At 40.0% G+C, this 27,696-nt stretch overlaps 3 protein-coding genes and 1 long non-coding RNA gene across 4 annotated transcripts in view; 3 read left to right on the top strand and 1 right to left on the bottom strand.

The window, feature by feature from the left end:
* Positions 1-27,696, bottom strand: part of oit3 (oncoprotein induced transcript 3) — a 187,816-nt gene that overhangs the window by 17,671 nt on the left and 142,449 nt on the right. The window lies entirely within an intron of this gene.
* sft2d1 (SFT2 domain containing 1) lies at positions 239-17,274 on the top strand. The gene is made up of 8 exons (XM_072437068.1): positions 239-474; positions 1,702-1,788; positions 4,186-4,268; positions 7,584-7,665; positions 7,918-7,953; positions 8,047-8,105; positions 10,614-10,643; positions 15,014-17,274. The coding sequence occupies exons 1-8, from the start codon at positions 409-411 to the stop codon at positions 15,051-15,053; spliced, it is 483 nt and encodes a 160-aa protein (XP_072293169.1). The 5' UTR covers positions 239-408; the 3' UTR covers positions 15,054-17,274.
* Positions 764-1,660, top strand: LOC140351287 (uncharacterized). The gene is made up of 2 exons (XR_011925350.1): positions 764-837; positions 1,496-1,660. It is a non-coding gene; the product is annotated as an uncharacterized lncRNA (long non-coding RNA).
* On the top strand, positions 20,061-21,294 carry prr18 (proline rich 18). Its single transcript, XM_072437450.1, has one exon. It carries the CDS (start codon positions 20,212-20,214, stop codon positions 20,974-20,976), a length of 765 nt encoding a protein of 254 aa, XP_072293551.1. The 5' UTR covers positions 20,061-20,211; the 3' UTR covers positions 20,977-21,294.

The following is a 27,696-nucleotide window of genomic DNA, read 5'->3' on the forward strand; positions in this document are numbered from 1 at the left end:
CCCTAAAGAGATAAAACATTTACTTAGGCTACTAGGTCCATGCATTTGTATTATGTATATTATTTAAAGTTAAAGACTGAGAGAGACTACTACTTTTTACGACCGCCCTGAAGGAGACACATGACAGGAAACGCCGTGTTTTGGCGTGAAGCTGACAAACTGATCCCAGGTCTGTTCCTTCACCGCCCCAAAGCGCGCACTCCACACCATTACGGCAAAGTCAAAACCGTTCTCAGGTCAGTTCTGGATAATAGGCGTCTCTTCCGGAAGCAAAAAGTCGAAGAACATTTCACTCCTGCAGCGACCAAAGTTGTGGTGCACCAGCCGAAGTCGCGATATAAACGTTTATGATCGAAGTCAAGTGGGAAGCTACATAAATAGTTGTTAGTTTGGCTTTAGTTTACAGCGATGGACAAGCTTCGCCGTGTGCTCAGCGGTCAGGAGGAAAACGAGGAGCTGGGTCTCACCGCGCAGGTAATGTAACAGTGAGCTAAAGCTAATGCTGTAATAACAGTACAGTGAGCTAAAGCTAATGCTGTATATTTACTGTTACCACTGCTATGTGCTTATATCCTGTGTTTGGCACTGTTTTGCTGAATGAAGAGGAATATTCTGTCTCCTGGGGCTTATCTCGACTCGCCAGACGCCACCTTATCTATTTTTAATGTTTTGATATTTCTGTCATCTCTGTCATTTTAATGCACGAATTGTGCTCCACATATGATATAAACTTGTACTTATCATTGGGTCGTTTGAGTTCTTCTTTAGCGCCATAACAACTTGTATTTACGTGTTTGTTAATGCTTTTACATGCAATCATGATCAGGAGGAAACGAGGTAAGATTGTGCCTTATTTATTTATGTATTGTGTCTTTGTTTTAGACCCTTTAAAGTGTCAATGTCATCATCAGAAGGTGCTATGTCCCTGGGTGAAAACACAAGTGAAATGAGCATTGACTTGTAATCTAAAAATACTTATGATTTAATTAAATTTGGTCTTCTTTTTTTGATTTTTCTTTCTAACAATTCAAAACATTCCATTAAAAAAAAAACTACAACAAAAACAGTTACTAAATTTCTAAGGTAAAAATACGATGATTCTCTATTTAAAACAAAAGTTAAAAATACAAAAAAAATACTAAGCCTCCAAATTGAATTTTAGCAAAACACACAGTAATCGTGTCGGCATAGTATGTGTATATATGTGAAGAACGAATATGGGTCAACCTTGTGATATTACTTATGCGTAACTGTTTTCATTCACCAAAACGACCTAGATTTTTCACCTTTTACAATATTTAGTGGTTGATTGAAATTGTCATTGAACTCACATTATGTCCACTTCACTTTTGCCTCCATTCTGCAATTCACAAAATATTTAATACAATCTTTTAAAGGCTTTTTTGGCTACTAGTAATTTGCACCATTAGGCAGCCAATGTACGTTTGTGTTTTGACATCTTACATTTTTATTACTTTTTTGTGACTCAATGAAGCGTTGCTCTCCCTGATATCCAGCATTATTGTCGGAATTTGACATTACGTGTAAGTTGTTTGAGTTGAGTGTGCAGCAACAACCTAACGCTGGTGTTTTCTGTGTTTACTTCAGAAAACCTTCATCTTTTCCCAGAGTGTGAATCATGTGTTGTGTGTTTAACCCATCAAGAGCGTTGTGTTTGACATCCTCCCTTTGTCTGCACAGGTCCTTGATGCCAGCACGCTCAGCTACACCACCAGGATCAAATGTTTCATCGTATGCTTCGCTGTGGGCATTTTGTGTTCCATCCTGGTGAGTCTGGCGCTGGACGCGGGATTATGTCACTCTGTGTTTAACCAAACTCAAAACTCAAAACACATTACATTCTAGAAATGGATGACTTTGTCATTTCGGATTAAGGACAAGAGCCTATATGATGTGAATATGTATTATTTATTTACATTGATAATAATATAACAACAGGCCTATATACTTTCATGTTTTTGAATGATATTTCCAAACTCATGATCCACAAAAGTATCATTATTTGTTAGAAATCGGCCCCACAATCTTGCCATATTGACCTCATGGCTTAAAGTCCTTTTAACTGATAACATTCACGTCTTTGGGGTTGAATAATCGCACCACTTCCTTCAGCTATGGTTTTTAAAAAAATCACATTTGCTTATCTACGCGGACAGAGAAGACTTCTAACTAGATATTTACAGAGTTGTTGACCGTAAACGATGCCAGCAAATCCACAGTTTGGCAACTAAACAGCAAATTGTACCATAGAATTCAGTCCTGTCCTACATTTTTTTGAAACTTTTCGCAACAGATCTGAACTCTGTCAACTACTTCAGTGACGTGTATTTATCGAGTTGTTTCATTGCGTTTTAACTTCTGGTTAAAACGCAAAGCGACTCACAACAAGGTATTCAAATGACTCAAAAACGAAAGAAATTGCTCTCATTAAACTCTGTCTGACCATTTGAGTTGTTGTGGCAGTTGCAGTATATCACATGTTGTCTCCATATTGTGTGAGAGTAAGAGCTGAACTTTAATGAATTGACCTTTATGAATGTTAGTCTACGGTCTACAGTTTACTCTCCATATTCTCTCCACCTGCAAAGATCATCTGCTTGTCTTGTCTAATCCTAATAGTTTTATTGTTGCTTTGCTTTGGCTGCTGTCCTGTTCAGCTGTTGGAGAATGTGCTGTCAGACACTTTTTAGCTTTGTGAAATAATGGCAGGAAGCTCGGGTGGAGGCTGATAGTGACACAGTGTTCTACTACTTCTTTATGAGTCAGACCATTTCAATACATTATATATTCTTTTTATCATGCACATGCATTGTATTAACATTAGGTTTTGGTTTCGACTTTTTGTTATATACAACAATTAGAGGACTTTTCCCATTCAAACCATATAACATTTTCGTTTTCAAATTGTTGATCATAATATCATCAATTGTGTGGATGATTTAGCTGATTACATATTGCATTAGAAATATGTTTGAGTGGCCTTTTCTCTTAATTACAAAGTCTCATTTTTCTTTCCCTTTCCATTTCAATTGAAAACATTTCTTACCACTAGGGGGAGCCAGATATGATCTAAAACAGTGGTTCTCAAACTTTTCACACCAAGTACCACCTTAGAACATATTTCCCCTTTTCCGAGTATTACCAGATCTAAACCAGATCCAAACCAGATCTAAACTAGGTCTAAACCAGGACTAAACTAGAGCTAAACAGGGTCTAAAATAGGGCTAAACTAGAGCTAAACAGGGTCTAAAATAGGGCTAAACTAGAGCTAAACAGGGTCTAAAATAGGGCTAAACTAGAGCTAAACAGGGTCTAAAATAGGGCTAAACTAGAGCTAAACAGGACTAAAATAGGACTAAACTAGAGCTAAACAAGGTCTAAAATAGGGCTAAACTAGAGCTAAACAGGACTAAAATAGGACTAAACTAGAGCTAAACAAGGTCTAAAATAGGACTAAACTAGAGCTAAACCATGTCTAAACGGGTCTGAACTAGATCTTAACAAGGTCTAAAATAGGACTAAACTAAGCTAAGCACGGTCCAAAATAGGACTAAACTAGATCTTTACTAGGTCTAAAATAGGACTAAGCTAGAGTTAAATCAGGTCTAAAACGGGACTAAACGAGCTAAACAAGATCTAAAATAGGATTAAACTATTGCTTTACTAGTTTCATACCAGGACTAACCCAAACAATGACAAAAATGTAGATTAGATTGACTCAATTCTGCAATTAATTTAACTGCTGATGTATTCGCGTTGCACCTGAAGGAGCTCAGGGGCCACCTATGGTACGCATACCACAGTTTGAGAACCAGTGATCTAGAAAGGTGGTTTTCAACCACCACCTCATCATATTTTCTAAATGGTGGTTACTAGTTATAGACTTAACGCTGGTCCATAACTAGACTCAAACAGGACCAAGTAATGCATAAACTGAATTATGATTAAACCTGGATGTAAACTAAAAGCAATGTCACAGCTTAAATGAGATGATAATTAAGAATGATTAGAAGAGTGTCACTAAATGGCGCCTACCACAACGGATGTAGAAAATGGAGCAGTTGTGTGGATTTTGACTGAAACTAGCACAAGTCTCAACATACTGTAGTGTTGCTATAAATAGATATTCAAATGAAACTAACAAATTCTATTTTTGTTGACTAGGGCTCAGCTCTCCTGTTCCTTCCAAATGGAATCAAGCTCTTCGCCGTTTTTTACACTTTAGGCAACGTGATGGCTCTTTCCAGGTAAGACTCCGAGCCAACAGTAACTTGGCCGGTCTAATTGTTGGCTTTGCTTCATGCTTTTAATTACTAATGCGGCCTAATAATGCGAGCCAAAAGTGCCACGCAATGATTCATAATGTCTTCAATGACACTCCACTTAGCTCTCCGCTCTTGGCTGTGACTCAGTTTTTACTTGTTCTTACTAGCATAATTGGCATTTTTCATTTATCTTCACTAATCACTAAGAAGCAGTTTGACAATAATTACAGTAAATGTTCAGCGTCACTTAACCATGGAAATCACAAATATGTAGAATATTCATCTATCTTTATGTAAACAACACCAACAAAGTAAAATACAGTATAAAAATGACTGCAAATGCTTTGTAGGTTTGTTATCCAAGTCACCAGTCCATCCTAATTTGATAAAAATGTAAATGTTTCTTTTTGTCTTCTGATTTGTGAACAATTATGGTAATTTTAATCAATGAGTTTGATTCATAACACTCTCAGGGCTTGAATAATTTAAAATTAAACAAATAAGAATCTATGACACAAGTTTTACAGACATTTCTGTCAATATGTGTCCATTTGAATATCTCATTTAAATCTATTTGTGGGTTTCAGATTTCTGTTTTTACAAATTCAAAAGTAAGATTATATGTAGTTTTGAATGGTTTATTATGGCAAATTTTCATCACTTTGAAATGGGGCTGAACAAAAGTATTGCGATTGTAATTGGATTTGCAAATTGTGTTTTAATAGAAGGTTATAGCTCAAAGAAAGTAAACATTTGAAACTTGCATTTCAGAACATGTTTGTGGATGATTAAACTACAGTTTTAGCATCTTTCACACATAATGAGACAGGATATTTTGTCATCCTAATTGCATTTGTTGTGATTTGCTAATTGAGACCATTCTACGGTAATATTGATTTGTGAGCTATCCTGCAGCCCTACTTTGAACCCCAGAGACGCTTAAATGTACAATTCTGAGACATTTTATATTTAATATTAAATGTCACACAAAATGAAAATCAATTGATTGAATTGAAGCAGCGAGAGTTGAAATAAATGAAGAGGCATGAGTCTGGAGAAGTTTATTTCCATCAGTATGGGACAGGGAGACGAGAACCCAAAGACATTGTGATTGTATGATTTTATGTGCGTTCCAGTCCAGTCTGGAGATGCTGCCGTTTGTTTTGATAAATACTTATTCAGAACACTAATTTAGAGTAATATTCTGGTAGAGTTACTTGTTCATTTGGTGGTTTTCAGAATACATTTACACAATCCAGGCTTCAAAACGTCATGGAATTAGTGAGAACAATAGAAAACGGAGCTCTTACAGTGAGTGCATGTGCAATTTCACTTTAAACTTGAAGTAAGTGCATAACAAACGTCGAAACAAAAAGAACAAGCTGTTTTAATCTTATATTGTTTATTATTTTACACTATAATATAATGCAACTTATTTCATTCAATTCATTCAGAATACAGTACTCTGATTAGACCACGTCACAGAATACATTATGAATCACCAACATTCTAAATACATTTAAAGTATTTTTTCCTGCATTGCACATTCCTGATGCAATGTGTTGGTATTCTAGTATGAGTATCAAATGTTAGTGGTCACACAATGGAGTATTCTTCCCGTCACAGTCTGGAGTAACAGTAACAGCCTGTGCGTGGACTCATACAGCGCCATCGGACAAAGCGTCTCCATCGCTCGCTCTCGGGTCCCACGTCAGACCCCCACACTCCAGACCCCCACACTCCAGACCCCCACACTCCAGACCCCCACACTCCAGACCCCCACACTCCAGACCCCCACACGCCAGACCTCGAGTCCTTGAGCAGCGCCGACGCTCCTCGGTCGCCCTGCGCTCGTCTCCGTCCGGACCGGCAGCGCGGGAAACCCTTTGTGTTTACCCACGTCACCGGGCAAAGCGTAGCGTGTAGGAGGTTTTTATGAATGTGTCATCGCAGTCGTCCTGAAATATAGCCCTGAATCGACTGAGAAATACTGTATTAGACGGCGTCATCCTGTGGGGAATGACTTTGACGCAGAGGTGGGCAATAGATCGACATTTAGATGATTGTGAATGTTGTTTTGAAGATTTTGCAGAAGTTGAATATCAAGAATATCATTCATTTTTAGAAATGCAGCAAAAAGAGCTGATGAAGATGCAAAATGAGTTGTGTTGGGAACTATCTAATAAGGGCATAAGATGATATTTCCTGTACCTTTTTGGTATTTATTTTACAGATATTTCACACTAATAAGTTGACAGACAGGTTTTAACACATTTTTGTTTGATTGACATAAATCTTCACAGTATCGTTATGGATAAACATACAGTTCTTAAAATATTGTAGGTTTTTAAACAAAAGCAGTCCTTTCTAGTTGTACACGTAGGTTATCATGTGCCCTGTATCCATTTTTGCAGTATTGACAAATCTTGATATTGTGGGTATTGAGAGTGTATTGTGGGTATCTACTGAGAGTGTTTTTCAAACTTCCTATAAGTTATCTGTCCTTTTCCTCTGTATCTACCTCTGTATCTGCCTGCGTTGCAACAATGAAATTTCCCCATGTGGGACAATAGAGGATTATCTTATCTTATCTTATTGTATTGTATTCCCCTAGTACTGAAAGGAATAGTACCATACATAAATGAGTGTAGGGTCTATGAGAACAGCAGGTATTCAGGGCAAAAGACATGGTTATTTGGTGATTTTTTTCGTCTCAGATTTGTTCCTTGTGAGTGAACATGAATGCATCTGGTCGTTTGTATTTTCTTGTGACATAAACTACTTCCAATGGACACTGCAGAAGACCCAAAATACAAAGAAAATGTAGCACAGTCATTGTCACATACTAAACCGAATCCCATTACATTTGTGAACTTGTAACGGAATAAAAAGCCAGAATGAGATTGGCGGCGTTACAGCGGGAAAGTGAATGTAGTTGGAGAAAGCGTTTAAGCTCAGAGGTGATATTTGGGAGTCTTGGATGTAAAAGATGAGGTTAAACAAGGGCTAATGACTTTATGTGGCGACTCCTGATCACGTCCAGCCAAAGCGGAGAAGAAATCATGTAAATGTATTCACACAGTCACACAGAGAGTCAGTCAGTCAGTTGGTGTTGAATTGATTTATCGTCACCACCTCAACTTAATTCTCACCCATCCATCTATCCAAATATGTATGAAATATAAATACATGTAACACTAACATGCATTATATGTAGAGGTATAATAAGATGTACAAACTATAGTCAAGGCCAAATATTCTAAATGTCTTTCAATGCTTTGTCTTTCCTGAATAAAGCACATGTTTCCTAATGGGACCGCTGAAACAATTGAAGCGCATGTTTGAACCCACCAGGCTGATAGCAACAATTGTTATGCTGGTAAGTTCTACATTGTTATACATTATGTTTTCCTGTATTTTAAAAATGGCTTTGGAGAGTAAACATTGTTAAAGTATCTACCTGCGTTGCACCAATGAAATTTCCCCATGTGGGACAATAAAGGAATATCTTATCTTATCTTAAAGGGAGTACCCAACTACACATTTACTATTCTTTTTTTAACTTCTCTTCTGTGAATAACAAAGCATCCATTAATGCTGTATTTTCACAATAAATGTATTTATCTTTCAGCTTTGTCTGGCTTTAACACTTTGTGCAGTGTTTTGGGTATGTACCACCTGATTACATTATAGTCGTGTACTCATAAGATGTATATCCCTTAATACTGGTAACATTACAATAAGTTTATTTGTGTTCCAGTGGGGTAAAAAAGGACTCGCTATCATCTTCTGTATTCTGCAGTTCTTGGCCATGACATGGTAAGTGTGCGAGCTCAGACTGTCATTTGGCAGCGTGTTTCGTGGGGAGCTTACGAGACCCGTTCGTCCTACTTTGCCTAACCCACATCTGTGTGACTAACGCGTCGAGTCAGAGCTCCGCCGTCCTGCCAGGGGTCCCGTCTTCGCTCTGGGCCGGTGTATTTTTAACCCGTTGTCTGAAACGCGGCTGGTTTTAATACGTTGAGCCGTTACCCAACTCTCAAGACGGCGTCATCCAATTAGTAAAGTTGACCCAAGTGAATCGGGCTAAAAGATGGGTCAGCAGCTTTATCATCGCTCACATTTACAAGACCGTTAGATTTAGATATTACGTCTGTTCTAAAAATGTGTATCGTTTTCAGGCATGAGTCGTGTCAAGTTGGCTGTTTGCCTGGTTGTGCTTTTAATGATTCATTAAGTGTCATGATATAATGATTATTCACGATTATTGACACGCATAACAAAACAAAAGTGAAATCCTTAATTTTCTTTCATTCTAATACGTTGCTGTTCCAATAGTATGTGGCCAGCTTTATGGAATTAAGCTTTCTGAATGCAAAAGTAACGTTTTCTGTGGTATAAACAGCCACATAAAAAGCGCTATACATTGTAAGTGTACTTTTTGGGATTAAAATTGAATTGAACTGGCTTAATTTTGCTTCTTAAACTGGCACGATTAGTTGTTCTTAGTTCCTCATCAATCACGAGAATCAATAAACTGAATAATTCTGATTTAAGATTTCAAATGGATACATATATAAGCGATGAGACTGCATTCAGGAGGAATTAAAAAGCTACAGTTATGAACTCCATCCACAATAAATTATGAGTTTTTAGTTTGATTTCATCTGATTTTGATTTAATCGGGTGGTTGAGTGGCAGTTAATAATGCGAAATGTAGTCAATGCTTATGCAAAGGCAATTCTGCTTCTAATGTAAACACAATATGATGATTCAATGTTGTCAACCGCAGGCGTCTGTCTACATTCTAACAAAGACCTGATTGATGTGTGGTCGTGCTTCTTTTTAAATGAAGCATGTTTACTCTGCGACTGGACCTTTGTGTGGACTAAAGTGCTTGGAAATGCAAACACCATCTATTACAGGACAATAGTGAGTCCGGATTTACTCGGTGAGCGGGATCGCGTCGGCTCCGCTCGCTCTCTTCGCACCCCCACGTTCAAAAATTCACTTCCGGCACATTGTCGGAGCATCACCATGGAAACCTGAAGTCGCAGATCTCCCAGGCGCGTTGGTTCTCGCAGCTCGAGTCCGCGGGGCCGCAGTGCAGTCCTACACAGCCCTCCAGACGGCAGCGCGAACGTGGGATTTTAATGTGAGCCGCGCTGACCCACACAGACGCGAGCGATGTCCAGCAGGGAAACGTCCTATTCTTTGTGGGACGAGTGCAATGCATTGTGGGACTAATTTGAATCATAAGAACTGGGGGGACGGAAAAAAGAAATGGAAGTCAACATTGTCGATTTCTGATCATGATTATAAAGGTCACAATGTAATGGTAAAAGTTTTCAAACATGAATTTTGTGATTTAATTCTAATCTAAACCAAAACACTACTTAACATTATACTATAAATATAATGTTGGCTCTTTATGCCACAATAACACTACCTTTTCATTCAGAAAGTTAATTCTATAAAGTTAGTCACTTGTTGAGCAATGACAGCACTTAGACAGTGTGAATAAAAGCAATATAAGGATTTCACAACTTTCTAGATTTAATAATCATGAATAATCGTCAAATAAGATGAGATAAGCCTTTATTTGTATTTAAATATGGATTTGAGTTCTCTACTATTAGAGAAGAGAAATAATTTGGTTTTCTACATGTAAATTAACATAATTAAATTACTTTATAACATTTTAGTCTTTATATATATTTAAATGTTAATGTTTTTGCTTTTCAAACTGTCCCAAGAACCAAATAATGTGTGTTTCAATATAGAACCTGAAATCGATATCTCAAACTGGACTAAACTTAGCCCTAAATCTATGCCAGACCAAAGACTGGACCATGTTTTTAGCAGGACATAACAAAAACTTAGAATAAAAAGACCTGAAATGGAACAAAATCCTGAGCAGAGTAAACTGTAATGATCAATAAATCTAACACTTCCATTGTTGGTGCCACTGTTACTTCACAACATCAGCTGCTCCTTATGAGGATGAAAATGCCTCTGTGACTTATGGTGTAACTCTATAATCCGACATTAGCTAATCAGTTAACTAATGTCCAGAATTCCTCACATGTTCGACATTTATGAGCTGCACTTTAATCTCTCCAAGCGCAGTTTAAGATCCAACTGGAATGTGAAGGAAACGATTCGACCGTTACGGCTTACCAAACGTGCCAGCACCAAGCCTGGAAAGGTGCTTCAAATAAGGCATTTAACTGGGAAAAAAACAAAGTCAAATACCAGACAAATATTGTAGCTAACACCTTCAATGTATGTTTTTCTTTCCATTAACATGACGACTTTGTGTTTCAGGTATAGCATCTCTTACATACCATTTGCCCGGTAAGTTTTACTCTTTATTTCCCTACGTTGACTTTATATTACATTGTATTAGGGCTGTAGTCAACTCAAGACATTCCGGACAGTCTAAAGCAGGGGTGTCCAAACCTTTTTCACCAAGGGCCGCATTTTGAAACTCAAACGGGGCAGAGGGCCACGAACAACTTGACAATGTCAAATTTTTTGATTGGCAAAGTGAATCATTCTAAATTTTGCATTTGACGTAACTGCGATGAGCCTCCACACCTTTAATTAGACTTGGAACATTAATATTAGGTTGGTATAACATCAATATGCCTGAATTTTCCCAATTTCACAATTAAAAAGTACTACTTTTTGTTGTTTGGGCCAACATAGCAGGAAGCTGGAAGGCCAACAAAAATTGGTCTAAGGGCCACATTTGGCCCCCGGGCCCTAGTTTGGACATGCCTGGTCTAAAGCCATGCCCTGCAGATCGATGAGTCGACTAAAGTGGACAATGGATCAAAACTGGCAAAATCTCTCAAATCTTTTCAGTATCTCTGCAATCTCACCTTGTATTTGACCCAAACTGCACAGGAGCTGATGCCAAAAAAAGGTTCATACAGAAAAGTCATGGCATTTATTGGTAAAAAGGCAGATTAAACTCATAATTCACTGCCAAATCTCTAAAATAGAGCTCTCCATGCATTCTCCTTTCTGCTATCTTCCTATATAAATCCTACATAAATATAGTCGACTCGTACACATTTTGGTCGATTAGTGGCATCGACCAAACGACTAAAGGTCCACAGCCCTACACAGTATTGTTTTTTTGATGGCGTCACATTCTGCAAACTACAACGCTTTAACACAACATGTTTTTATTTCTTTCTAAACATTGCCCTGTTTGCCTTCACCATATGGTTGTAATCCCCCCAGGACTAATGCAGGCACTTAATGTCCAGCAAATGGCAGCTTGTTGTTTCACACTCCTCTGAGTCCCAGTGCCTTTTCTGAAATATCAAAATGGATTCATTTATTGGCCCGTGTTGATGCGCTTAGCCTCCAGATTAACCAAACATGTCTCGTATGATTTGACGTGGGTTTATGTTAATCTGAGTGAGTCTAAATCATTTATTTTTGATTAGATTGACACCATATTACTGCACCTGCTAAAGTGGAGGATCAAAATCTCCTCTGATTTGGAAATCCTATATTATTAATCCTGTCATGTTGATTTAAGCGTGATTCTTTTCTTGTGTTATGATTTACACGAGGAGTCGGTGTTATTCTCTGCTCAAATTGTCCCATATGGTGCAGCCAGGACTCAAGCCGAGCACCAAGTGTGATGTCGTTTTGCCAGTCCAGCTGGGAGCCGCGTTATGTCTCATTTGGTCCACCGTCCCGGAGCCCGTGCACCCCTCCTTTTAAGTGCCCTGTGTATTTGGGTGACCCTATAATCCGTCCCGACAGCTGAGCGACCCCTTTCTGACCAGCCCTTGATCCCCATCCCCCCAACTCTAATGCAACAACAATACGACACAGAGACAAAGACCTGTTCACTTTTTGCCACCCTCAGAAATTCCTTCACTCAGTTCTGCCATTCACCACCACTGACTTCTCACAACAACTGAGCATTTGATTGACTCGCTTATTCAAATGTTTTCTAGTCATTACCATCCACACAGTTATCTTCTCATCTTAATCTTCTTACTATAATCCATTTTTCATTTCATTCATTTTGATCTTTTGCCTCCATTGTTTGCACTGTTTTTTACAAAGCAGAAACTTCATCGCACACGTTTCTACTCGTAAATACCAACATGTCCGACTTCCCGGACGTAAACAACTAGCTTACTTGGCTAGTCCGTCCGTGGCTAACGCTGACTCAACTTTTATTAAATATATTACCTTGTTTGTAATTCATCTTATGCCTGCTGGCTAATCCCGCTGCATATGCACTTTCCCTGACGCTATAAGGAAGCTCTTCTGTAATATTTTAAATAATGAAGGAAGGATGGCTTTAATTGAAAATATTGAAAACAGATCAAAGATATAGTAGAAGTAAAGATACATCAACAGTAAGGTTTTTTCATGGGATTTACAATGACTAACATTACAGATTTATACCAACAACAGTTCACAACAAACAATGAACAAACCAAAATCACTGAAAAGTATTATATTATTATTATGCTCTTCATCTAGTTAAATAAAGAGCTATAGCAAAACATAATAAATATATATATATATATATATTATTATTATCATATCATATTATATTATATCATATTATATCATATTATATTACATTATATTACGTTATGTTATGTGGTATTATCTGGCCCCACTCCAGTTGAAGTGTTGTTATTGAGTCTATGTATGGACCCCCTCCCCCTACAGACGTTCAGACACAGTGATGAAAGAAAAACAACACTCTCAACTGGATGTTTTTTTTAAGAAACAAGAGTTTGTTTTGAGTATTTCACTGTACATTTAGATTCAGTTGTTAGCAGTGTGTTATTCTCATCACCATTCAGTGTTTTAGCTTCCTAGCACCTCCACAATGTTTGCATAGAACACTTATTTTATTGCTGAAAGGGATGCAACGCCTCAAGATCCACAATTTCTGTGTTTAAATCCCTGTTATTTTGTTTTTGAATGTCCATGGCTCGTAATCTTAGTCCTCATATGTGTGGCAATAATATGAGGAGAAAAATAACACTATCAAACGCCACTTCAAATTTATTTCAAGATGTTTTTATTCTTCCAATCATTCCCTACAAACCTCAATTTATAATGTAGAGTTGACTAGAGTAGGCTTTGCGGATAATCACATTTTAATTAATCAAGATTCGTTTATCATTATCAATGATCAGCTTGTTTTTTTGTTTTTAATCGAAAGAAATATCTACTGCCAAAAACAAGTCAGTAAAAGCATGTGTTCTGGAGCAGAATACAGACTTTTTGTGTGTTAAATGGCACTGATTAAAAGTTTGCCATTTTAATTTGTTTTTACTAATTGAATCAGAAATAGTGATTGATCAATATGAGGAAAGGGAAATTGTGATTCATTTTCTTCCTCATATCGCCCCGCCCTAGGGTAGACACTTAAAGTCCTACTTCTGTTGTTTTTGAGTGTTTGGAGTGGCCCTGCACACGTAAGCGTAAGACCCCTCCTCCCAGTCGGTCGGGGGGAGTCTACAGTTATGCTTCTCCCCTCCCCTTTCTCCACTTCTTCTTTCTCTCTTCGACCTTGGCAGCTTTCACACCTCCTCCACTGAAATTTGTGGCTCCGGCTCCGGGGCAGAGTCTGCATAGCAACACACACGCTGACGGGCCCCGGTATCACTAGCAGCCGTGTATATAGAGGCGAGCTGAGTTGCCAAACGGATGCGGTTGCCATAGCGATCCCTCACGTTGCATCATCCCTCAACCAAAGCGCTACCTGAAGCATCCCCCCACTGCCATCACTGGAGCTGCCCTCGCCAAAACACGCTCACTTATTCATGACAAGCCACACCCAAATCAGTGTAACAAAGGCACAAATGGCCTTTTATGTCACTGTTAGTTTGAAACGCTTGACTGAGTTGATCTCAAAGTGCTGTTTACTCTTATCGTGTTGGACCAGGCATCATTTATTCTTCGCTTTGGTACCGTCAGATCTGTTTTTGCAGCTAATGTTGTCGACTGTATCTCATTCTTTCAGTTAGAATATTGTGTAAAAGTCAAAAGTCAAAGTAAATTGCGCACTAAGCATTGTCCAAAATTATGATTATGATGATAAACACTCTTTTGTGGCAGTAATTCTATATAGTATTATAATAATAATATTTTACTTTTTTAGACTTGGCTACAACGAGAGGTAGTATATTGAAATGTGTATATATTGTGAATATTGTTTTGAAGATACAAAAAATGCTACACGACTTAAAAAAAAATGAAATGAATGAAAAGTTTTGTTGTAAACTTTCCATTAAGAGTATAAGGTGCTATTTCTGCACTTTTGTGATTAAAATATGCAGACATTTTTCACATTTGTCTGATAATTAAACCTCAACCATTACATTTTAAAACACTTGACATATTGTTATTGGGACACTCAAAGATGTTTTTTTATTCCTCACAATATTCCAGTTTGTTAATGTGTCGTGGTCAGTATAATTTTACTAGAAGTAATCCAGACGACAAGGGGTCAATGTCTAATTCACTCTTTGACAAGAACTTTGACTTTTAAACAAACAGAAGAAATAGAGGAATTGCTATGATACAAAGAATATACCTGTAAGAAAGGAAAAATATCCGTAAGAAGTGCCATGTAGACACAACTGGGAGCCAAACTGGAGTATATTTCTGTCAAACAAAGATGATGTGACTTGCTCTAACACAGTTCTCTCTCTTCTTATCTCCAGGGATGCGGTGATGAAGTGCTTCACGACGTGCATAAATTAAAATGTCTGCGTCCAAAGATGTCACGAAGACTGGTCCAATATGCAAACTGGCTTTGTATATAGTACAACAACATTCTTTTTTTTTCTTTCATTTTTCATTTTACTGTACTGTAAATAACTGCTTTTTAAGTCTAGCTCAGATCTACTGTTTGTAGCTAGCACTGTTTCAATCATATGTGCATATTGTAAAAGAGGTTCCTTTAACCTTTAATATATTTAAAGATTGACCTTATCCAGACTTTATTCAGAGCATTCTTTCAGACATGATGAGCAGGGAAATGTAAACTTCATACACTTGAGTTTAAACGGTTTGTTTTAATTATCTTCACATGACCACGTCAAAATGTGTTTTTTATTATTATTATTATTATTATTAAGGCAATGCAGCTCATGTCAGATGTGTTTCTTTGCCTGTCTAGACTATTCATCCTTTCATCTTCACTGCTTTAGCTTTTTGAAATTGCATTAAAATGGGCTTGTCCTGTTTGAATTAGATTTGGCTGACAGATGCAGCAAAGTCCCGCTTCATTACGCCCCTGTGAACATTGTGATTTATACGTGACCTAATAACCCAGTGCGTTGTGGGTTTTCTCCATCGTTTCGGCATCACGGCACACGGACCTTTGAGGATGCGGTTGTCATGGTAACCCCCCTCCGGAAGAATCCCAACCTCGTCCCACCCCCATCAGTGGTGCAGATGTTCACATTATCGCAATGAGGAGGTGTAGGGACGGCTATTTAGAGGAAAACCTTGAAACGGCAGCAGTCATGTTCACAAAATGCATAGCTCGTCATATCTTGCTCTGTTTTGAGAAGGGAACTGTGGAAAATGTGCCTCAAGCGCGTATTATTATATGTATTCGACTAACATTATGTCATATAATGTGTTATTGCAATTTCTTTGGACCATTTTAATATTGTTAACTTGATTTGAATGAGAAGCAGGCAGGGGGAAAAGAGTTGTATTTTGCTTTTTATTTGATTTGTTAGCGTTCTGAAATATTACACAAATAGGCTACCTGTATTTTAAGTTAATTTGTTTTTTCTGCATTTTACGGATGATTTTTGCCATCAAATCCAAAACCAAACACACTCTGTGCTAATTACTGTATGAAATTAGAGAATGAAATGTGGTTTGAAGAGATTTTCAACCTGGTCTTAGTACTTTTGTCTCCCTGTTGTCTTTAGTTTACATGGTGACTCTCCAAAATCCCTGCCTTGACCACGTTTCTTTGAACCTGCTTGTGTAACGTGGCGGAGGATTAGCGCAGACAAAATCTCCTTTTGGCTGCGCGCGTACAACAAACTTGGCAAAGAACCAGTAAATCCCAAGCACAATGTCGTCGGCCTTGGTAAATAATAGACCACTAGAAATCAGGATGTGCTCTATTGACTCGCCTTAAGCCGGCAGGTTCTGTTTATTGTTGTACACAGTTTTCACGACTATTGTGGAATAACATGTCGTGTGAGAGGGGAAAGTACCATCAATCTGCGCCTCCTGTCTCCTCTATTGAAATGAATTAATAGTTATGTTAGAGACGCCACAGCAAATACCAAAACACTGCTTCTACTTCAGATTACTCTACATTTATAACTTAATGTAACTTAAATTATGCTGTGAACATTACATTTGAGGCGTGTTTTTGTATCTAATCTTATTTTGATCTTGACAAACACTGCACAGAAAGTTGTTAATAGCCATGTTTTCAAATGTACAGTACTGTGAAATAGGCCTTTTTTTCCCAAGACAAAGATCCATCTGAATTCATTTGCCCTGTAGCCCCATGTCCTAGTAAAAAGTACTGCTCATTATTCTCAAATTTGTATTCTGTCTTCAGGGGTAAATACTTCTTCTCCACTAGGCACAAGACTCCGATATCTTGCATTCAATCTACTAAGATCATTTGTCATTTGCATCAATAGTTTATACATTTTGTTTATCTCAAAAGAGGCATAAAATCATTTAAATCCAAGTTGTAATTTTCATCCCGGGTCACACTCTTGACTATTCTTTTCTAACCTTTTTTCACAACACAAATACAAATGTATTTATTGATGCTCCTGAGAATGTTGTTACATCTCACTAAAATATTTGTTTTCATGTCACATTATAGACCACAGTCCAGTGCATATAGTGTTGTATTGAGTGAATTGAATGTGGTTGACATAATGTAAAAATCTGAACATCCTCAGGCAACATCCAATAAAGTGTCTAAAAGCAACACATTTTCACTCATTGATTTTCTTTGACCGGCGAAGACGAACTGAGTTTTTGTTGGATTAAAAAACACAAAAAGATCAACTGACTGTATTTCTACTTGTAACTGTCTAAATGACATAAAGCAGAGCTTCTCAAAGTGGGGGCCGCACCCTGTGCCCCTCATACGTCTGCATTGAGCGTTCTGTCCTGGTTACCATTGCGCTCATCTCTCTCCCCGATAGGAATCTAACTTTTGAACTTGCTCTACTACAGACCACTCTGACCTCTCTTCTTCTTGGCGGTTGGTATCCAAGCGTTACATTACCACCTCCTACTGTAGTTGTACGTCTTGAGACTTTAGACTACTTTTTTTTTTTGGACAAATACAAACGGAATGTGTGTGCATGCGATTCCGTTCCGCTTTGATCTCATGGGCTTTGAAAACAATGAAACATAAACTTACCGGACCTCCACGATACGTTGAAGACGTACACCAAAGTAGAAGAAGGCGTACTTCTTCTACTTTGGATACTAACTGCCATAAAACAACAACAACAAGTACAACTACAGTAGTTGAGGTAAATGCACCTTTCCAGTTGGCTGCCAACAGCCATAAAAAAACAACCGCGCAGAAAAGCGGTCTGTGGGTGACGGTCGTGGACCGGCAGTGGTAAAAGTGAGCGCGCCATATTTACCGCAGTGACGCTCCAATTCTGCGCTGTCCCAGAGGCTGTGGGGGTGGATACTTTTTTAATCTCCCAAGGGGGGCACTATGACATAGAAGCTATGACATAGAAGCTATGACATTAAGCAGTCACAGCTTTCTTGATAAGTCAATGTTGTCAGCTCAATGACAGACGTTTCCACAGGGACATGAGTTGAAAAGTCCCTTGAAGTAGAACTATCACTGTTTAGGAAAGTCAAGTTCTTTATAATTATTTTTAGTCAAGTTGCATGTATGAAAGTTAATAAGAATAAAACACTTTGGCTGATTAAAGGGACGGTACGTAAAGTATTTCAAATTTCATAAACATGATCTGTCCCTAGATATGTTCAAATAATAGTATTTACTGATAACAGCCTCTGCATCTCAGTGAGACTGGAATTCTGAAGGTTCTGAGTGAACATGAGACACGTCTGAGCACAAACTGAGAAGGACAAACACTTGTATTTGTCATATCTGTAAGTTAAAGCTCTGGCAGGTTCACGTGTGATTGTTATATATTTTTTCAAACCAAAGAGCTCAAGTTACATACTCTACCTTTAATATCACCACAAGCTACTGTAATCCAAATCACATGTCCTCACCAATACAGACTGTTTTATAGTCCCAGTTTATACTCTACTGGTTCAGCCATTAGGCTTTATATCCACAAAGTGTAACTGTTACACTTTATGTGACAGGCCCATGTGTAACGGAGTGGGAGGAGATGTGTAGCGGAGTGGGAGGAGATGTGTGGCGGAGTGGGAGGAGATGTGTGGCGGAGTGGGAGGAGATGTGTGGCGGAGTGGGAGGAGATGTGTAGCGGAGTGGGAGGAGATGTGTGGCGGAGTGGGAGGAGATGTGTGGCGGAGTGGGAGGAGATGTGTGGCGGAGTGGGAGGAGATGTGTAGCGGAGTGGGAGGAGATGTGTGGCGGAGTGGGAGGAGATGTGTAGCGGAGTGGGAGGAGATGTGTAGCGGAGTGGGAGGAGATGTGTGGCGGAGTGGGAGGAGATGTGTAGCGGAGTGGGAGGAGATGTGTAGCGGAGTGGGAGGAGATGTGTGGCGGAGTGGGAGGAGATGTGTAGCGGAGTGGGAGAAGATGTGTGGCGGAGTGGGAGGAGATGTGTGGCGGAGTGGGAGGAGATGTGTGGCGGAGTGGGAGGAGATGTGTGGCGGAGTGGGAGGAGATGTGTAGCGGAGTGGGAGGAGATGTGTAGCGGAGTGGGAGGAGATGTGTGGCGGAGTGGGAGGAGATGTGTGGCGGAGTGGGAGGAGATGTGTGGCGGAGTGGGAGGAGATGTGTGGCGGAGTGGGAGGAGATGTGTAGCGGAGTGGGAGGAGATGTGTAGCGGAGTGGGAGGAGATGTGTGGCGGAGTGGGAGGAGATGTGTAGCGGAGTGGGAGGAGATGTGTGGCGGAGTGGGAGGAGATGTGTAGCGGAGTGGGAGGAGATGTGTGGCGGAGTGGGAGGAGATGTGTAGCGGAGTGGGAGGAGATGTGTAGCGGAGTGGGAGGAGATGTGTGGCGGAGTGGGAGGAGATGTGTAGCGGAGTGGGAGGAGATGTGTGGCGGAGTGGGAGGAGATGTGTGGCGGAGTGGGAGGAGATGTGTGGCGGAGTGGGAGGAGATGTGTGGCGGAGTGGGAGGAGATGTGTGGCGGAGTGGGAGGAGATGTGTGGCGGAGTGGGAGGAGATGTGTGGCGGAGTGGGAGGAGATGTGTAGCGGAGTGGGAGGAGATGTGTGGCGGAGTGGGAGGAGATGTGTGGCGGAGTGGGAGGAGATGTGTGGCGGAGTGGGAGGAGATGTGTGGCGGAGTGGGAGATAAGATAAGATAATCAGATAAGATAATCCTTTATTGTCCACACATGGGGAAATTTCACTGTTGCAACGCAGGTAGATACAGAGGAAAAGGACATGTGTAGCGGAGTGGGAGGAGATGTGTAGCGGAGTGGGAGGAGATGTGTAGCGGAGTGGGAGGAGACGTTTCAACCTGCTAAAGTGACGTCACAGATGTGTTCACGGCTATGTTTGGCCCTCCCCGTGACCACGCCCTCCTGCCGGCGCGCGCATAAAGCCGCGGGAGACGCGCGTGTGCCGCACCAGTTGAATCTCAGCCGCGACAGGTGCACCGCGCGCGGCCGTCGCCCTGGACGATAATGAACGGTTCGGCACGTCTCGTCGCAGCGCGTCCTCTTATGCACTTTGGACATTTATTTTTGACACTGTCTTGATCTCTTCCAGACGCGAGCGAACATGCCTTTCCCGCCCATCAGCCTGCACCAGCGCATCTCTTCTCCCGGCAGGGATTTATTCGGGAAGAAGAAAGCCAGCGCGGTGCCTCCTCAGTCCGAGCTCACCGGCAAATCTGGAGCGGATAAAGTGTCCGAGAAGGAGAAGCAGCCGTCGTCCTGGACATCCGCGAATCTACGGAACCTCGGGAGGAAACCTCAACCGGAGAAGAGCAAAAGTCCCGTTCAGAAGCCGGACGAGCCTCAGGGAAAGTGTTCGTGGCTGGCCGTCCCCAAACCTCAGGACCCGTGCGACGCGGTGAGACGCTCCACGTCCATGGACTCGGCGCACAAACCGGGACCGGGCCGGGACGACGCCAAGAAGGACATCCAGTTCACTCTCAGTCTCACCCCAGAAGCCATACTCGTCATTCAAAAGCGCAACTTGGAGAAGCAGATGATGGCCAAGCAGCAGAAGTGTTGCGCCGCCGCGGACTTCCGGCACCGGCGCGTCTTCCCGTCCAAAAAGACGCAAGGCGGAGGCGGCAAAGGATGCGTCCCCAGCGCGGGCAAACCGGACCCGCTGGAACAGGACATCACCGCCATAGTGAAGATCTCGCTGTTAAACGACCAGTACAAGTACGACGACGTGGAGTACGAGGACGAGGACGGCGACGTGGACGAGACGGTGGTGAGGAAGTGTAAAGAGTGGCTGAAGGGGGTCGAAAACGCTGCTGCGCTGGGGAAAGTGGACAGACTCTCTGCACTTCCGCACCTTAAAGGATGCTGACACGTGACGCAGCTCCTGAGTCTTTTGTTTACGCCGCGGACTTTGCATAATGCCTCTTGTAATGGCATCTGCACGAGACTCACACTGAAATGTGCAGAAAGGAAAGAAATGCGTGTTTCCCGAGGATGAAATGTCAAAAAGCAAAGCGACGTTTTTCATGCAAGAAACGCGTGATTCTGCGCGGAAATAACGCGATGACGCTCATCAGAGGAGCGCGTCTGTTTGCTTCTTTATGTTTATTTCGATTTAAACACCTTAATGATATTGTCTTTTGCACATGTTTCTGTTGTCAGAGGGGCGCGTGCGGATTGGCTTTGCGTGAGACAGGAAAAAGGGTCAAAAAGATGGAGTTGAGACGCGCTCCTTTGTGCTGGAGACAAAGCCCTTTACGCGCTGCCTCTGGAACCAGAAGAAGAGGGCTCTGTGGATTTCTCACTCATGTACAGTAGTTAATATTGACCAAATATTTGTACTGTCACTGCTGAATATTTTATGCCTTTTTGAAGTAAAAATGTTTTGTAATTATTTAAACCTGAAGTCCGTTGTAGTTTTTCTACATTTTTTTTTTGACATGTGGATTCATCTGGATCTTTGTTGTCACTGTTGCTACCTGAGTTGCTACGGTAGTGCACTCTTAAGCTTCTTAGATTTCCTGTTAAGCGGGGTTGACAGGAGCACTGTGGTGCCCAGGTGCGTGATCCTGTCAGGAAATGAGCTTCAGTCCTCTTTTACTAAAGGCAATATCCCCAAACACTACTGCCACTGTGCCATATAGAGGGTCCTTTAGTTAGAAAATAAGAAACTGGTTTATTACTTAAGCAGCAATTACTATCGATAAGCTGGACGAGAAGAGCTTGAGGCAGCAGAGGTCTGGGAATGGGCCAGTGTTGTGAGGAAACAATAAAGCTAGAGTTTATTGTATTCTGTAACTTGGTAACAGTCCTTTATTTCTGAGCCACACAATGACAACACAGATAGAGGAATGTTAAGACAGCTAGGAAACGTCACTCAATTGGTAAGACATTTCTACTTTTACAGTATAAATGTTAGCAATTGGTTTATGTGTTCAAACTTGTCAAATATCTTAGAGTTATTGAAGAGGACGATGTCCCGTGGCGCTGATATCAAAGTGTTGCCTTCGATCTCAGGCAGACACGGAGCGATTTCTATTAAAAAGGTACAAACTTGAAGATTTCTGGCAGTGATTTAAACTCCAAACCCAAAATTGTTCATATTGTTTGTGTTCAATTTAGATTTCCTTTGCCAAAACACTCTTAATTTTACATTATTGGTGGGGATTTAATATAGTGACTATTAAAGTTGAACCACAATAATCTTAAAGTAACGGTAGAAAAAAAACACTCTTTTTGATGACGGTGAGTTGGTATTTCTGACCATAACTGCATTAGTAATTCCTCTTTGCAAATACAGAACAACTCAACACAACAAAGAAAGAAACACAACAAACAAACAAACAAACAAACTTAAAAGCATGTGGTGCTGTTTATCATAAATAGGCTCAAATGTCAAATAAACACCTTTAATGTAACTTTCTGGATGAATTTCCCCTAGTGCTTAGAGTCTCTCCTCCTGCATAGACGTTATCACTGGGGTCACATAGAGCTGTATTGTGACTTTGTGTGTGACAGAGATCATGTTGTTACAGCGTGTACCATGCACTGATCGCCTCATCAACCACTGCCTTCATCTCAAACTTGTGTAATCCCTTTCTGTTAAAGTCTTCTTTATCTGACTCACGCTGCCATTGCTCAACACGGACAACAAGCAATCTATGCCCTTTAGAACAGTTATAATGTTATAATAATAGTGTATATCATCAATGGCACAGCAGAACTCAAGAACTTAAGTTTAACCTTTATTTATGCGGTTGGGTTGATTAAGAAACAGTATTTATTTACCACATCGACCTGGTCAAGAGGCAGCAACACAAAGCGCACAGCAATACAGACGTTTGTTAGATTCAGTTATTTTAAGAATTCAAGTGTGTTTTCTTATCCAGCCACTAGATGTCAGAGTTGTGTTTATTTTACCAGTCCCAAGCCAGTATAAATGAGGACAGCGGAGCGTAGTAGATAAGATAAGATAAGATAAGATAATCCTTTATTGTCCCACATGGGGAAATTTCATTGGTGCAACGCAGGTAGATACAGAGGTAGATACAGAAGAACAGATCACTTAAATAATTGTCCATCCTGATTTGGCCCTTGGTCCTGGTTTGAGCCCAGTTTAATTCTGATGTAGACTTGAGTTGGTCCTGGTTCAGCCGTGGCCTGGTCCATGTTTAGTGTCGGGTTTAGTCTGCTTAGTCCCAATTTTAATGTGATTTTTGTGCAAGCTCCTTAGTCTTTTCCAGGTTTAGTTCCATGTTTAGTCCTAATTTAGTGCAAAAGTTTCTAAACACGCTCAATTCATGTGAACCTGCGTCCATCATGGGAACAACAATCAGGTCCTCATGAGTAAATCCTTTATTATTAAAGTTTAGGTTATGCAAGTAGCTCTGTGGGACTTTCCTAGTTGAAAAAGGTCAATAGAAATGTTGACTATGTTAAGGTTAGGATCAGTCTCAAGGAAATTGATGATAGAGGATGTCCATGTACTAAGGTTAGGTTATGTTCCCATTGGACATGTTTGTGCAAGTGTAATACACCCATACAAGGTTAATTACTTACTAAAGCTAATCTAACTGTTACTGTATTATTATGTTGACATTCAAACAGAATAAGAACCATCCCTTTAGCTCTGTGTTATAGCTTCAGGCTGACTCCTCACAGTGTCCCAGCCAAAATGACGTCCCACGGTGAGACAGCAGATTTATCCTGCACAGATTTACAGTTTCGTTGGGCACATATCTGCCCTGCCACTGATAGCGTCCCGGGACAGACAGTGCCCTTTGCTGTGCTCTGCCAATATCACTGAGGCAACGTGACTGATGCATTCTCTGCCTTTTGTAAAAATGTGTGTGCTTCCTGAAGAGACACTCGGCCCATAAAGCTTCACTAATTGTGCAGAGGAAAGGAGGCATTTCCCAGAAGGGGGCAAGGACAAGGTGACCTAACTAGGGGATATTTCAACCCAAACTCTGGCTATTTCGTTTTGCATTTCTTAGGTTGTCTGGGAAATGGCACACAAGAGCTGCAGTCTTCAGCTTGGACGGCAAGATGACTAATTGTTACATTTAACACTCATCACACTTATGTCATTTGACAATAATCTGTCTTATCCAAGCCACATTTACATGTTTAGTACATTTTACAGCAGATACACAGAGTTATAGAACAAACTAATGTTTCCATCAACTTTTTCAATTGTGGGGTCAGTCATTTTCAACCTTAAACACATGCACCATTATAAACTAATCCTCCGGTTATACCTGAGTCGCCCACTGCCCTTCAACTAACTGCTGTCCCAACTACATTGAAGAATGGGTCAAATTTCACTGCATGGTACAATGAAGCCCAGTTTACCCTTGTATAGATGCCCCCGCCACTTCTTTATCCACTATTTTGAGTAGTCTATAAAACCTTGATGGTATTCCTGGGTTTCAGCGTCCTGTTATGTGCAATATTTTGAGGATTTTTAGGAAGATATATGTTCTTTTAAATTGTTTTTTTGATATGGTTACAGTCCTAGAAAATGTCTTCATTCTGAAACCCATGGATAGTGACAGTTTCATTTAGAGACAAATCTAATATGTCCTAATTTGCATTCATCTTTATTTGTAACCACGGTTCAGTCTCATTCTAGGCCTTGTTTAGCTCGAATTTAGGCCTGATAGAGGTTTATATCTGGGTGTAGGAAAGCCAAATATTAGGGATTGAGAACCACTGCTCTGTTAATTACTTCCGCTTTTACACTTACTTCTAAAGCCTACCCATCATCTTTACCCAGATGCCATGTGAAGTGTGTTTTTCTGCAGTTAATCCCTGTTGGCATGTCTGCCTCTGTCTAGCGTTTTCTCAATCATGCACGATTAGAGTTGCATTGTTTTGATCCCCTTCTCCTCTTTATTTACAACAAGTCGACATCCGGCCTGTGATGTCACAAAAAAATCTGTTCCCAAAACTTCCCTCAACAACATCTGCCCAGCATCATTACGGCTCCTTCATCCGACCTCTTCATCACGACAGATTAACTGGAGTCAGTCAGATCTATGCAGACGGTGGATCGGAGCTCTCTCCAGGCACCACTCACAGAGAGATGGGGGTCAAGTCGTCAAAAATAAATGGATACTCAAGTAAAAGTATTGTTACTCCAAGATAATATTAGGCAACTGGAGTAAAATGTGGTCTGTATGAACTTCACACAACCACAATGTCTCAAATATAGTGTTTTTCTTTCATTTATTTTACCCGTTGTTGCTATTTTACTGGTTTTATTGTTTAAGTTGAGCACATATTATACCTTTTGTAGCTTTTTTTATTGTTTTGTGTCCGAGCAACACTTTTGTTATGTTTATAAATTTTTTGAAATATAAGAATTTAAAATAAAATAAATAATTCACACAAATGATTAATTCCAACACAAACATAAAACATCTTAAATCAACTTCTTATGTGAAGCTATTTACTGAGCACAGTTAACTTTACACTATTACTACTATTATGGTCGTGTCTATTCTTATAAGTAGCATTTATCTTCTCTCAAATAAAAAATATATGGTGTACGTGTAACTGCTGTCAAACACGGTTATAAATCAGCATGAGCTCTGTAGGAGGTTGAGGTGGGCTCGCTCCTCTGAGAGTCTTTCTTATTTTAACAACACATTGTCAGGCTGTCGTGTAGGAGGACTCTTCTTGGCTCTCAGAAAAAGGGATTACCAAAAAATGTATTCTCTTTTCTGATAATCTTAAGGGAAGCTACAGCAGGTTTCACTCCCACGTTGACGGTCTAAATTGGGCTCTGACTGTTGACAGGCAGGAGACAAGAGCTGGAGAAGGAGGACTCCCGCTGGTCCAAAGCAAAACCCAGATAAAGACCAGGATGAAGACCCGGAGGCCAGGCTCCGGGCTCAACAAGAACAGGTGTTACAAACCGTATTGTTATGTAATGTTGTTATGTTCTGTTTCCTTAAATTAATCAGAAAGGTTTATGGAAATGGCAGTGATGCTAATGGATCTATTAAAATATCGATGTGGTCTTACTGTTTGCATCTCATCAGATCAGATAAATTGTACATAACTTTATTATTATTATTATTATTATTATCATCATTATCATTTTTTAAAATTATTTGAAATTATAATTATCATTATTATTACTACTATTACTATTATTATTAATTTATTCTTGACTGTTATTCGGAGGCTTTTATTTTGGTTTCCCCTCAGTGCGATGACTTTCCGATGAGAAGGACACTGTATGATAAATAAGTATATGTAAAATATATTGCAAATACCCAATTGCCTTTGCAGAGGTCAGGCTTTGATGGCACATGGGTAAAACGTTTCATTAGACTTGAAGTGTGGCTCTTTATTGTGCGATGGCGCCTCCCAGTGGACAGCAGCACAAACAGCAGCTGGGTGAGAGGGATCCTGGGTCATTCCTTTGGCCCTATGAAGCAAGCCCAACAGCCCATGGATGTATTGAATAAGTCACTTAGCCCAGTCAAGGTCTGTGAGAAAGGGAAGTGTTGTCCCCATGATGTCCTGAATAAAGATGTCACCGTATCAAATTTAAGTGATACGATTATTGTGAGGAAAAAACATGATGATTTAGGCTTATTTAGGTCTAACATTTAGGTCTAACATTTAAGTCTATTTTTTGGATGATGGTTTGAACTAAAAATACATGATTTTGCTTCTAAAATTATCACAATTATTAGTTTTTGGTTCAGCCTCATTTTGGAGGGATATAATGAGAGGTTGCTCAATGAGTACCACTCAATTTAAGGGCATCATCCCTAAAGGCTGCCTCATATTTGTTTTGCATTAGTCCAACTACAGTGACAGTTTCCTGGAATAGGATAAACGCCAAGATGCATGGAACTTAGTGTTGCCAGCTCCAGCTGCTCTCTCACATGTCTCCTCCAGGGTCTGAGTGAAGGGGACTCCAGGACTACGGATTGGACTGAAATGTGTAATGTTTCAAAGCGTTTTGTTTTGTACTAACTGCTCATTTGTGTTGAGTATAGAAGTCTTGTAGTGGCTGTATTTTACTAAACCTTTATTCTGCTTTAGAAGCTGAAGTTTCTCATGGTTACACTGGTGGTGGTGTCTGGTTTTGGTGGAGGTTTCCCCTTTTCTTTGTGTTGTTGTGTTGTGTGTTTGCTGTGCTTAGGGGCCCTTTCACGGACCCATTTCCTGTCCCACTTGAGTCTTATTTTTTATTGGATTTGGCCACAACCTGAAATGTTAACATATTCTCTGACTGTATTAAAGGTAAGAACTTGATTGATATGACCTCCCAGCAAATATGTATAAAATTAAATAGTATTATTCAACGACTAATAAAGTTATTGACTTGCACTTTATCAGCCCTAAATAAACAGTACTATCATTGTGAAACAAAGTCTTGTTTGGTATTTATAAAGTAGAGGGACCTAAGTGCCTTTTGTACAACTTGTTAGCTCTGGATCAGGTTTCTGAAGTGGTTTTATTCTAGTCATCACAATCTTAAACACACATGTTATCATAGTTGTATTTTACACTATTATCCATATATTATTCTGCCACATAAAGAAGAGGGCTCAACACGCAGTTG

The sequence above is a fragment of the Eucyclogobius newberryi genome, unplaced genomic scaffold (assembly GCF_026437365.1).
Source record: "Eucyclogobius newberryi isolate DKJ021-1_F unplaced genomic scaffold, fEucNew1.0.hap1 SCAF_8, whole genome shotgun sequence".
NCBI lineage: Eukaryota > Metazoa > Chordata > Actinopteri > Gobiiformes > Gobiidae > Eucyclogobius > Eucyclogobius newberryi.